Here is a 14,237-nt window from a genome sequence, read left to right on the forward strand (position 1 = left end):
CAATATAATTACTATCACAGATTCAGACACTCCTGAAGCGGTTTTCAGCCAATGAAATATCCGAATGTGTTGCTGTCTAACGGCGTTAAGGTCATTTAAGTTAAAAAGCTGGATTAATAGGCTACGCCGAAAAAAAACCTAGTATTATGTCAACTGTCCCTATACGCGCTTATATGAATTACACCACTTTTTGCAAAACAGTGGGCGGAGTCTCAACTTGCAGGTGTGTTTTATAAACCATCTTTCGTAAATTTATAAGCAATAATGATCGCACAATATTTAGTAAAAGAATATATACCATTGACAAGTTCATTGATAAACAAAAACAATCAAACACAAATCAATATGTTCTTTATAAGTTTGTAATACATGCGCATAATATATTTCAATCAGTTGTTGATCACACATTTTCATCTTTTAATTTCGTTTGTTGTCTTTGATCCGGATCCGCTGTGTGATGGCTGTATAATCTGCAACATCCCTCAAAAATACAATAAACACAATGGGTTTACAGTAAGCACTAATCATTACTATTCTACCTAAACGAAATCAACGCATTCGATGCAGACATACTGCATTAGCGTTTTACATCAATGTTACGTGTAAGTTCAATGTATTGTGTACACCACTTAGTGACAAAATCGGATTTATCTTGATTATGAAACAGACGAAGTTTGTATGCGTTGATTAAGTTGAATTTTAATGTTTCATGCAAACGGTAATTCATTCGTTAAAATTTGATATAATTATTAGTTAGGATCTTAAATTCGTCAATCGGTCCGCTGACAAAATAGACGGAAATTAAAGACTAACGAATAATAATCGTTTCACAGAATACGTGTCAAATATCAATGCATGCCAGCAACTGTATGGGCTATAACACGTCTTTTCGAAGAACAGATGCGTCTTAATCACACACACACGCACGCACGCACGCACGCGCGCGCACACTAAAATTGTATTTACAATCCGGCATCACAAATACAAATATACAGTTTACACCCCTTTTCCGTCTATGAATAAATCTGATCTTAATCTAAGTACTGAACTAATTTTAATAAACGTCAATTTATCTATACGACGGCAATACGTTGTTGCGATTTTTCATATGTTTTAACATCGCATACTTATAACATGAATTACATTTCGAAGGCACAAACCACAGGTGGTTAGCGTGTGGCTATGATATTAATTAGTTAAATTATCATTTTGAATGATAAAAATTCATATTATAACGAACAATCAACTTTTCTGATTTTTTTTATTTCACTATCAAATATATATATATATAACAAGGTACCCAACTCAAAATCACCCCAAAACGTGGTGCATCGCTTTGAACAGCCATGGCTTCATCAATTGTGCAGCGATTTTCACGATCTCGGTGTATCGTGTTATTTCTTAAAATTTAACCCAGTATTTGTAAAAAATATTGCAAGACATGTTCACTTCCAGAAAGGATTTGTAGAGATATACCAAGATATACATTTCCAGAAAGGAAATTAATTTCTGCGTTGAATAAGACCAAGATCGTGAAAATCGCTACACAATTGATAAAGTTATGGCTGTTCAAAGCGATGCACCCTGTTTTCGTGTGATTTTGAGTTGGATATATATATTTGATAGTTCGTTTTTTTAGAAATGTTGATTGTTCGGTAGAATATGATTATTTATCATTCAAAATGATGTTTTCACTAATTAATATCATAGCCACACGCTAACCACCTGTGGCACAGACCTGTGTTTCTGCGGTTCATGCGAATTTACTATCGTGTTTGTATATAAAGTATATATGTTTCATTAAATACTATCACACATATTATGAAGATAATTATGTTTATCAAACTTTATTTAAATTGAATAACAAAAGTTCATACACATTATTTTCGAATTAGTCTTTGATCTTCTGAATGCAACATAATCGTCTGTATACTGCACGGATTCTTTTTAGGAGTATCCATCTTAAGCCCGACGCCTTCTTCTTAGTTAAGCCACTATTGGCGTCTTCCTTAAATGGCTGCAGGTTCTTGTCATCCGAGCGGTTCTTGTCATCACCCAGTATCATGCAATCCTCAAGCCTGTTGTCATCATCATTGCAGCCCGTGTCATCTGTGATGCTAGTGTCATCATCATTGCACCCCTTGTCATCTGCACATACCTTGTAATAAGTCAGACCCTTATCATCTGCGCAGCCTTCGTCATAAGTGCAGCCATTTTCATATGTGATCTTGTCATGATTGCAGCCATTGTCATGATTGCAGATTTTGTCATCTGCCCAGCCCTTGTCATCTGTGCATCCCTTGTCGACAGTGCAGCCCTTGTCATCGGTGCACCCCTTGTAGCAAGTGCAGCCCGTGTCATCTATGCACCCATTGTCGACAGTGCAGCCCTTGTCATCTGTGCATCCCTTGTCGACAGTGCAGCCCTTGTCATATGTGCAACCCTTGTAGCCAGTGCAGCCCGTGTTATCTGTGCACTCCTTGTCGTCAGCGAAGCCTATGTCATATGTGCACCCCTTGTCGTCAGTGCAGCCAATGTCATATGTGCGCCCCTTGTCATAAGTTAGGCCCTTGTCATCTGTAGAGCCCTTGTCATCTGCACAGCCTTTGTCATCTGCACAGCCTTGCTCATCTATGCAGCCTTTGTAATCTGCGCAGCCCGTGTCATCTACACAGCCCATTTTATCTGCGCAGCCCGTGGCATCTGCGTAGCCTTTGTCATCTACACAGCCTTTGCTATCTGCGCAGCCCGTGTCATCTGTGCAGCCGTTGTCATCTGCGTAGCCTTTGTCATCTGTGCAGCCCGTGTCGTTTTTGCATACTTTGTCATCCACGAAGCCTTTGCCATCTGAGCAGCACGTGTCGTCTTTGCAGCCTTTGCCATCCACGCAGCCTTTGTCATCTTTGCATACCTTGTCATCTGCACAGCCTTTGTCATCTGCACAGCATTTGTCATCTGCGCAGCCTTTGTCATATGCGCATTCTTTGTCATTTGCACCGCCTGTTTCATCTGCGCAGCCTTTGTCATGTGCGCAGCCCGTGTCATCTGTGCATACCTTGTCATCTGCGCAACCTTTGTCATCTGCACAGCCTTTGTCATCTGCGGCGCCTGTGTCATCTGCGCAGTCTTTGTCATGTGCGCAACATTTGTCATCTGCGCTGCCCTTGTCATCTGTGCATCCCTTGTCATATGAGCAGCCTTTATCATCTGCGGTACCTTTGTCATCTGCGCAGCCCTTGTCAACTGTGCACTCCTTGGCATCTGCGCAATCTTTGTCATCTGCACAGCATTTGTCATCTGCGCAGCCCTTGTCGTTAATGCAGCCTGTGTAATCTTTGCACCCCTCTTCGTCAGTGCAGTCCGTGTCATATGCGCAGCCAATTTCATAAGTTATGCTCTTGTCATCTGCGCAGCCTTTGTCATCTGCGCAGCCTTTTTCATCTGCACAGTCTTTGTCATCTGCGAAGTGTTTATCATCCGTGCATCCCTTGTCATTTGTGAGACCCTTGTCATCTGCGCAGCCTTTTTTTCTCTGCAACCCATGTCATCTGCGCAGCCTTTGTCATCTGTGCTGCCCCTGTAATCTGTGCATCCCTTGTCATCTGCGCAGCATTTGACATCTGCGCTTCCTTTTCCATCTGCACAGCCCTTGTCATCTGTGCATCCTTTGTTATCTGCGAAGCCTTTGACATCTGTGTTGCCCGTGTAATCTGTGCATCCGTTGTAATCTGCGCAGCATTTGACATCTGCGCTGCCTTTTTCATCTGCGCAGCCCGTGTCATCTGTGCATCCTTTGTCATCTGCGCAGCCTTTGTCATCTGCGCTGCCTTTATCATCTGTGCAGCCTTTGTCATCTGCGCAGCCCGTGTCATCTATGCAGCCCGTTTCATCAGTGCAGCCCTGTTCATCTGTGCAGCACTTGTCATGATAATTGCAGCCCAATTTATCATCAGTACAGCCCTTATTATTATCAGTGCAGCCCTTTTCATCATTGCAGCCCTTGTCATCTGCGCAGCGCTTGTCATCTAGGCGGATTTTGGCATCATCTGTGCAGCCCTTGTCATCTGCGGAGCCCTTGCCATCAATGCAGCCCTTGTCATCTGTGCTGCCCTTGTCATCAGCAGTGCAGCCATTGTCATCGTCATTCCAGCCCGTGTCATCAGTGCATTCTTTGTGATAAGTGCGGGCCTTTTCATCAAGGCAACCCTTGTCATCGATGCAGCCCTTGTTATTAATGCAACCCTTGTCATCTGTAAAGCGCTTATCACTATTATTACAGCCATTGTCATCATTGTAGGCCTTGCCATCAAAACAGCCATTTTCGTCTGTGCAACTCTTGTCATCATAAGTGCAGCCCTTTTCATCAATGCAGCCCTTGTCATCTGTGCAGCCCTGTCTGTTCTGTCTTTTTCTGTTCTGTTCTGTGAAATAAAGAGGAAGCGTTTGTTTGTATCAATAGGTGTGAAAATAGACTTTGGACTTGACGATTAATTGTTGATTTACATTTGAAAAATAAGCATTTTAACTCCCCATTTGTTGTGTTCAACTCGGGCATTACTTAAAAGTACATCTGGTTCTCTTAAATCTACTTCCATAAAAAACAAGTATGGAAAATACGTTTAAAAACTTTAAACTTTAAATGCACCCAGTCATACTCCGGGGTACTGTTTCAGTATATTTTCCGTACCATGTTTTTTTTTGTAGAATATTTATGAGTATCCGGTGTAGTTTTTAAGTAGTACCTATGCCGGCAATGAGCAATCGAGCCATTATAACTCGAGGTAGGACCGGGTTTGAAATAGCGATAATAAGGAGTATCGGAGTTCGATTTAAACATTAATTTTTCTAATAAACTAACGAAATAACAAATTGAAAACATTCTGAACAGTATCTGATAAGGAGGACACGAACAAAGTTGCATCAGAGGAATACAACTGAGAATTAAAAACTGAAGATGATTTTCGGCTCCTCATCGAGACATGAAATAAGGATATTTATTTTAAAAATACTAGATATGTATCTTTTATAATACAAAATATAATTATATTAAATGAACATCTATTAAGACGATACATTTGTATAGTATTTGAAGTGTAAACCCGGATTTATTTAACATCTAATCAAAGATCTACGCTAAAACGTACGAATTTTTCTGCGACGCGGCCTGGCGCATAGAAATCGTCCTTTTGTAGCCTCTTCGAGTACGTAGTTCTGCACTCGCCGTCGTACTATAGGGTACACCTCACTGTATGATACTCCTACTTCGCGAAGTTCGACTGCAAGTTTCACAATCATGGGCATAATCACGTCGTTCATGAAAGCTGGATAGACCCCCTGGGAAACGAAATACCTTCCAACTGGGGTAAGCTGGACTATATTGCGCGTCTCTTGATTCAATGCGATGTCGTACATTTTATTCCGTTTATTTAAATATTTATCGATGTTCCGTTGCGTCTGCTCTCAGTTTAAAAAGGGTCTGCTTTAACCCATTTATGCCCAGTGGACTCTCCCATCCTTCTAAATTGGATCAATTTTTTTCCAAAAGTAGGGGTGTCAAGTATATTTATTTCTTTATTTAGAATATTTCATAAAGAAATTCATTTAAGCAAACAGCGCAGACCCAGATGAGACGCCGCATTATGCGGCGTCTCATCTGGGTCTACGCTGTTTGCAATGTCCTTTTTTCAGGACGCTAGGCATAAATGGGTTAATCACCGCATCTGCCTGTTCTCACTGGTACAGTACATAGTGTGTATTTAACAGCTTTTAAGACAACGTTTGCCAATCTAGTGTTTATCATTGAAATCTGTACATATTGTCTGCTTTCAGGGAAAACGGGGATTAATGCATGTCAAATAAGATTAGCTTGTGCACACTGATTAGCTGTATCAATGATTTGAAAAAACAACACATCTCGACCTGTGTTTTAAGACACACTCTTTATAAATTTGAATGGGTTGTGGTCATTTCAAACTTGCGATATAAAAAGCTATAACATAATTTTGAAAACTGAGTTGCGTCTAAGATTATACAACAGCGAACAAATTCAGTGCCTTCAGCGCTTTGATTATCAATGCTATGTGTCGATTAAAGGGATCTTTTCACGCTTTGGTAAATTGACAAAATTGAAAAAAGTTGTTTCAGATTCGCAAATTTTCGTTTTAGTTATGATATTTGTGAGGAAACAGTAATACTGAACATTTACCATGCTCTAATATAGCCATTATATGCATCTTTTGACGATTATAAAACCTAAAAATTATAAAGCGTTGCAACGCGAAACGATTGAATAATTTGGAGAGTTCTGTTTTTGTCGTTAAATTTTGTATAACTTCGAAGATTGCTTATATAAGGTGTAAAATACGTCATGTATGTGTACTCGGCGGAATAGCTCAGTAGGCTAAAGCGTTTTTACTTCAGGAATCTGGCAGGACTCCAGGGGTCACTGGTTCGAAACCTGCTCCGGGCAATGTTCTTTTCCTTTTGTAAATTTTTTTCTTGATTTTTTACTGGAGCTTTTACGATCTAATGTTTACATTTATCAATATAAAGCATTTAATGAATAAGTTAAAAAATGCCAAAATCTGTGAAAAGGCCCCTTTAAAGGCTTGACATTGTCTTACAAAGTGACTATCATTTATTTCGAAACCGTACTGTTTTGCTGGTTGTTTAATTTTCAAGACGTTCGTTAGGGGGGTCAGACTGGATTAGTATTTAACAAAATGTTTATTCCCTGATGAATGACCATGTCACTAGACACGTTTCGTCCCTTCCTCTTTCCCTCCCCTCTTTGAACTACGTTGTGTTTCCAAAACACGAACTATTCGCACATTCAACAGCTTCACTTAACCAGGAACTTATTCGTGTGAAATCGTTTTTAGAAGGTTAACTTTGAACCTGTTTAACTGTATTCTCTGCAGGCTTAAATATATGCCTCAATATTTTCTGTTGTAATCGACTTGACCTTTGACATATATGTGCGATCTTGACCTCCAACGGACTTGTTCTTGCGTGTCACATGATCTGATGTTGATTACGTATTGTGCTAAATTGTTCCGATTTGTTCAAGTTATGACTGGGACACACACTAAGCACTAAAACTCACTAAATGATAACATTTTAACTTCAAGTGTTGCCGTGACATTAAAAAGTGCCAAAATAAATGCCAATCTTCTCCATGTATGAAGAAGAAAATTTTCTAACAAAACTTGTCATTTTAACTTCAAGTTTGACCTTTTGCATAGGAATCCCGTTTTTGCGCTCAAACCGTCGTCTTGCTATGATGATCATTAGTCTCAACTTATTTCAAAATCACGTTCATAATGCACCTTGGTACTGTGTTGCGTGACATGGTTAATACTCATGTTTGTATTTTTATGTATTGTTTTATGAATGCAACATGTTTGTTAATTGTGTTTGCACCATGATACCGAAATAAATCTATCTATCTAAAACTATTGGCAGGACACGAATATTCAATATGATGTTTATGGACCAACTTCTAGAGTCCACTTGATCGGTAAACGATTACAAGCTGATGCACGTGACACGTCCTCTTGAAATAATGATAATGTAATTTCATTAATAGTGCTATCTCATTATACATAAAAAGGGTTGGATCAGACACTAACAAGTACGTTCACGATATCAGGGACCTATAGGTCCCTGACGATATTCAAACTAAGGCACACACGCAACTTAAACTTGTCCACTGTGTCGTTGACCTTTAAGCGTCGGCATAGCCTTTTTATCTTAGGAGTATTATATGATCTTTCTTCAGAGTCGTAATGTGTCGTAATCAAACGATATCAACTTTGTATTGTCTTCATGGCTCAATTGTACATATGTATTACAATTCAATGTAATGTTCACTGTCTTCATTTACGCTTTCTCATTTGAAGTCCCCTATAATGCTTCGCATCATTGTTTGTTCTTGTTTCGTTTGTTTCAACTTCATCGTGACATTGATAGCCATACCCCTGTGGCGCCCAGCACAAAACCACTCACATCACACCAGAGCGTACTCTAAAGAACGTGATCGCATCGAGCAGTCGCCATGGTAACGAGATAAAATGTCAGCACGCCGCATGTTGTAGACAGAACGCCGACGGGGATATACGCTTAAAACGAGACACATTCGCGCGGTTTCTCTATCGATCCAGGTCGGATCCGCCCTAATAACAACAGAATGTATATGAGACTCTACTGCCGCCCTAATAACAACAGAATGTTTATGAGACTCTGCTGCCGAGCAGACTGGACTTACACACATCCTCACAGTTTTAATCCATTAAGTTCCTAGTGGACTCTCCCATCCTTCTAAATTGGATCAATTTATTTCCAAAATTAAGGATGTCTAGTATATTCATTTCTATATTTAGAATATTTCTTACAGAAAATTATTCATGCAAGCAGCGCAGACCCTGATGAGACGCCGCATCATGCGGCGTATCATCTGGGTCTACGCTGTTTGCTAAGGCCAGAGACGTAGATAACTACGATATCTACGTCTCTGCTAAGGCCTTTTTTCTAGACGCTAGGCATAAATGTATTAATTAATTTATAAACTTATATGATCACATTTTTAATTATTTTATAAGTTTTAATTATTTTATTAACATATATGATCACAGTTTTAATCATTTTATGAACACATACGATCACAGTTTAAATTATTTTTATGCTTATAGTTGATTCTTTGTTCTAAAGCAGTTGATAAGAACAAGGTTTTCTTTCCTGATAAGAGTGTCTGGAGTTTGATCCTGTGCTCTGTTACATAATCGCCGTCAGATATTAGTGTTTTTTAATTTCATATCTTCGCCAACCTCTTGTGCGTTTTTTGAATTGCTTAACACATTGTTTCTCACATATCTTCGTTAGATATTTTGTTTCATTGTTTGCACGTTTTTTTCTTTTGATCATCAAAACATAAAATACAAATGTGGTAAGAGCCTTTTCAGCGTGTTAACACTCCAAACGAATAAAAAAAAACAAAAAAAAACGAACGAACGAGCAAACAAAATACAAAGACACGCACTTGGGATCAGCAGACGATTTTTTGCTTACATCTGCTATCTTACGGAATCCTCCGGAGATAGTCGATGTATCATGATTGACGAACCCTAACAAGCACATCACTCAGACATGACCTTTTTAGGAAGCACACATACATAACCTTTAAATTGGGTATACAGACATAACCTTCATAGTGGAGATAATAATGCTGCATTATGTGTCTCGTTTCATTGATGGCATTATGCTGGATTTATTGTAGAAATATTCATGGCAGATCTGTATTTCCCCAGACGATATTCGCATTTCATATTCAAATAGAATCGCCATGGCAACATTTCTAAATCTTTATCTAGCAATTAACTGAATGGAAATCAAGGTCCAAACGTATAATATACAAAAGAGTTTTTTCGTTACAAACGATTATGCTGAATCCTGAGCACACATTCTATGTACATTATTATGGTGATAATGATGATATTGTTGGCGGTGGTATTGATTAGGAATAAAAAGTTGATAATGATGCTGTTGCTGCTGCTGGTGATGATGATGATGGTGACGACGACGGTTATGAAGACAACAACGATGCGCAAGATCAGGACGTCGATGATACTGAAGACATATATTAAAATTCTTGCGTAATTATAGTTCACTTATCACGAATTTTAATACCGAACAAAGCAATAATTTTTTAAAGATATATATTTGCAAAATACTAGAACAATATTATATTATAAAATACAAGTACATAAAGAGGCCACGCACAGTATACCATAGACATTAACCCATTTATGCCTAGTGGACTCTCCCATCCTTCTAAATTGGATCCATTTATTTCCAAAATAAGGAATGTCTAGTGTTTTTATTTCTATTTTTATAATATTTCTTACAGAAATTCCTTTAAGCAAACAGCGCAGATCCTGATGAGACATCGCATCATACGGCGTCTCATCTGCGTCTACGCTGTTTGCCAAGGCCATTTTTCTAGACGCTATGCATAAATGGGTTAAACGTATTATAACAGCAGTTAATCAGCGAGGTACGGTAAATGAGTTCCATCACATTTTTCGTGACAGTCATAGGTTTTTATAAAATAGTCAAAGAATGATGTTAACTCTCGTTCTAAAAACTAAATTGGATATGCAATTCAATCATGATAAACAATGAAGCTGTGTATGAAATCAATCTTTTTCTCATTCTTTCTGTTCAAAATTACCACTTTTGTCGAGTTTCAAGAGAAATAGGCGACACTAAGACTGAATGATTTGATAATTTGAAACAAAACACAGACAAACGCTTACGAATAAGCACTATGAGTTGGGCATTATGGTATAACAGTTGGTACATATAACAATTGGAAGAAGAAATTGACAATATAGATTCAAGCAGTATATTTATAAATACAGAGCTTAATGCAACTATGCAAAAACACTTGTTAATCTAGGATGAGTGTATAATAGATGACATCATCTTAACATAGGTAATGCTTTACCTCATAACACTGCTGTCTGTATTAATTCTGAAATTCTACTTGTATCACAAATTATAATTGTTATCACCATCGATATTTTGTGAAGAAAACATGTGGCAAAGATCTATTGATCTCAAATTTGGTTGCGTCAAACTATCTTCAGAGTTTATGGCACATATTTATGGTTCTGTATTTTCTGGTACGTTGAGAACGCAGGATTCAATCACAACCCGAATCATCTGACATAGCGAAGATTCCTTTCCGTATTGATTTGTACTTTATGAAAAGAGAACACGTGTTACAGATCCGAATTCGATTCACTGAGCGAACGGCTGTTTGTCATAGGACTTCGTATTTGGTCAAGGAAATCTGATTTAATTGCCTGGCATATGTTACCATAAGAAGTAACGCGTTATGAATAAATATAAGACACATATTGTTTGAGCCTAAATAGCATGCAATTACATTCATGAAAGCGTATTATGTATGAACAGCAGATAAAAAACAAAGTTAACAATAATATTATGAAATAAAATACAACATAAAATAAGGTTAAACATTTGTATACAAAAAACCTAAGACCGTTAATATATAAAATGCGTATATCATTATAAAAGTGTATATACGGCACCAAAATAAAGAACGCTCGAAACCTCTGTCCGAACTCCATGCTCGAAATTCGGACAACCGGTTATCCGAACAACATCTAAAAATTGGGACATTTCATTCCCGAGCCATCGATTGCGCCTGTGGCCCGACTTTAACTTCCTGAGCTTCCTGCACGAGTGAACATAATGGGCAGCAGAACCAGTAGAGGATATCACCCAAGACAGAGCCCTGGATGCCCTTCGACTCCCTGATCTTGCCTCGAATGTGAATGGCTAAAATTATGTCTAACACCGGTACCAAAAAACCGAGACCGCACATTAGACAACTCTCGCCCACCGCCTCGGCGTTCTTCCCGAACTGATAACATGGTACCAGCCAGCTGATCAGGCACAGTGAGATGTTGTCAAAGCACCCGAGTAACCCGTGTTGCCACTCCGCCGACATGATTCAGTGTCTGAAATAGGTTGCAATACACGAATATGAGACACTTCCAAACATGCAACCTTCGCGAAAGATTTTGTTATTAAAGATTTCGGGGACCAAAATATTAATTATACGGTAGCAATTGTATAAGATCCATAGATACTTAGAACCAACATGACATTATAACACAGTATCTTAGTTAGTTCCTACGGGTACCTTTGAACTGTCCATTATTGCAGCAATAACATGAATTTAAATTACATAATACATAAAATGTTGCAGGTAAAACTGTTTTTATACTGAGCCCCTGACTGTGCGCCGTACCTGACACCTCATGTGACACTTAAATAAAGAGGTGAGGGCTCTAGAAAAGACCACCCGTTACATCATTACCTACGGACTTAAAAGATAGAGGCGATCGAGATTACAAACAAAAGGGCCATGGGCCGTAAGGCGCTCACCTGAGACCCAAAGTAATATTCCGTGAAATCAATATTACTACTTAAAATTTTGAGAATATTTAATAAAGGGTTTTCAGATGGCAAAAATATGTTTACTGCACTTCATCCCCAACCAATCATAAACATAATAATCCTCTTCAGAAAGGAACAAAAATAAATAAATAATTTTTGGAAATTTAACTGTATATCTTTTCGGCAGAACTAATATTCAGATGACAGCATGGAGATCATGCATATCATAATATGCACAAATTTCATTCAACGTGTACATTGGTAATTTCATAGTAGAGTATAAGTCATTTAAAGCCATGTTTTTCAACAGACCGCAACCATAAAGGAACTCGGCCTAGATATCATAACAAGATATCCATAAAACCAATGTTTTGACCAAGTTTCATGATGATTGGACAAAAAATGTGACTTATAGAGTGTTCACAAGCTTATTTAATATACTAATATAAGGCAATAGACCCCCCCCGCCCTGGCGGCCATGTTTTTTTTACCGATCCGAACCTTTCTTGAACTCAACCGTCATATCAAGGAAACAAATGTTCTGACCAAATTTTATAAAGATTGAGCAAAAAAATGTGTCTTATAGACTGTTCACATGTTTTCACTATAAACAAACAGAGAAAACTGCCCCACCCTCTGGCGGCCATGTTTTTTCAAATGTTCACTATTTTCAAACTTGTCCGAGATATCCACATAACCAATGTTTTGACCAAATATCATTATGATTAGGCAAAAAATGTGACTTCTAGAGTGTTCACAAGCTTTTTTACTATATATATATATATATATATATATATATATATATATATATATATATATATATATATATATATATATATATATATATATATATATATATATATATATATATATGGAAGAAGACACCCCCTGGTGACCATGTTTTTTACCGATCCGAACCATTTTCGAACACAACCATCGTATCCAGGATACAACTGTTCTGACCAAATTTCAGGAAGATTGGACCAAAAATGTGACTTCCAGAGTGTTCACGTGTTTTCACTATAAACATATTGAGAAAACTGCCCCGCCCCCTGGCGGCCTCATTTTTCACCGCTCTGGACCACTTTCGAACTCATATGAGATATCAATGAAAGCAATGTTTTGACCAAGTTTCATGATGATTGGGCAAAAATTGTGACTTCTAGAGTGTTCACAAGGTTTCTCTATAGCCATATAAGGAATACTGCCCCGCCCCCTGACGGCCATGTTTTCAACAAACCGGAACAATTTTTGAACTCAACCAACATATCATTGAGACAAACATTTTGACAAAGTTACATGAAGATTGGACATCAAATGTGACTTCTACAGTGTTCACAAGGTTTTTATTTTGTTTTACCTAGTGACCTAGTTTTTGACCCAGAATGATCCAGTTTCGAACTCAGTCGAGGTATCATTGGGACAAATGCTCTGACCAAGTTTCATGAAGATCGAACAAGAAATGTGGCGTCTAGAGTGTTCACAAGGCAAAATGTTGACGACGGACGCACGACGGACAAAAGGCGATCCCAAAAGCTCACAATGAGCACCTTGTGCGCAAGTGAGCTAAAAAGACATTAAAATATTGTTATTATGTCATTAATCACCATTGTAGATTGGCGTGTAGATTTAAAAATCGAAACAGAAACCTCATCTAATACCTTATTATTGTCTTAAGACTTTGACATTGGCAAAGGCATACAAGTTTAAACCAAAATAAAAAAAAAACATTCAAACATGGAGTGATATAAGTATTGGATTTACATGCATGTTACCTGCCATGAAGCCATGACTTACACTCATGTTACCTGTCATGAAGCCATGATACTCATGACGTCTTAACCACAATATTAACATATCACGCATGAAAAAACACAAACCGCATGTAATTTGCAGTAACACGTAGGACTGCATATTTTTTTTAATTAAAATAATACACGCCTGGTTCGTTAACAAAATAATGTATTTATAGACAAGAAACTAATAAAATTTATTATCAAATAATCGCATAAGGTTTGGGGGAATTGCGTTTCCCAGGCAAAGCATAACCTCTCCGTTAAAAATGTAATAATCCTACGGCTATAAACAACAAGTGCACAAGTAACAATGAATTTCATCGTACATGTTCCCCTGTATTGGTGGTTCAGACGAGCTCACAATATTTAGGACAGTAAGTTATGCAGGTAGCGTAGCGTTTAAACACTATTAAACCTATTCGAGCAGAAAAACACAACTCACTAGAGTCAACT

The 14,237-nt window shown here is 38.0% G+C and overlaps 1 protein-coding gene across 1 annotated transcript; it reads right to left on the minus strand.

Moving 5' to 3' along the window:
* Window positions 1-417: 417 nt before the first annotated feature.
* LOC127849084 (prestalk protein-like) lies at window positions 418-4,770 on the minus strand. The gene is made up of 5 exons (XM_052381807.1): window positions 4,743-4,770; window positions 3,540-4,421; window positions 3,056-3,279; window positions 1,996-2,911; window positions 418-470 (listed from the first exon to the last, which is right to left on the minus strand). Exons 1-5 carry the CDS (start codon window positions 4,768-4,770, stop codon window positions 418-420), a joined length of 2,103 nt encoding a protein of 700 aa, XP_052237767.1.
* Window positions 4,771-14,237: the final 9,467 nt, after the last annotated feature.

The sequence above is a fragment of the Dreissena polymorpha genome, chromosome 10, assembly GCF_020536995.1.
Source record: "Dreissena polymorpha isolate Duluth1 chromosome 10, UMN_Dpol_1.0, whole genome shotgun sequence".
Classification (NCBI taxonomy): domain Eukaryota; kingdom Metazoa; phylum Mollusca; class Bivalvia; order Myida; family Dreissenidae; genus Dreissena; species Dreissena polymorpha.

What these genes read in the sequence shown, in the direction of transcription:
- LOC127849084 (XM_052381807.1), bottom strand. Translation starts at nt 4,770, where the DNA reads ATGGCTCGATTGCTCATTGCCGGCATAG. An exon ending in ATTGCTCATTGCCGGCATAG is followed by an intron (nt 4,422 to 4,742) that starts GTACTACTTAAA and finishes TTTATTTCACAG; the next exon opens with AACAGAACAGAAAAAGACAG. An exon ending in AGGCTGCGCAGATGACATGG is followed by an intron (nt 3,280 to 3,539) that starts GTTGCAGAGAAA and finishes AATGCTGTGCAG; the next exon opens with ATGACAAAGATTGCGCAGAT.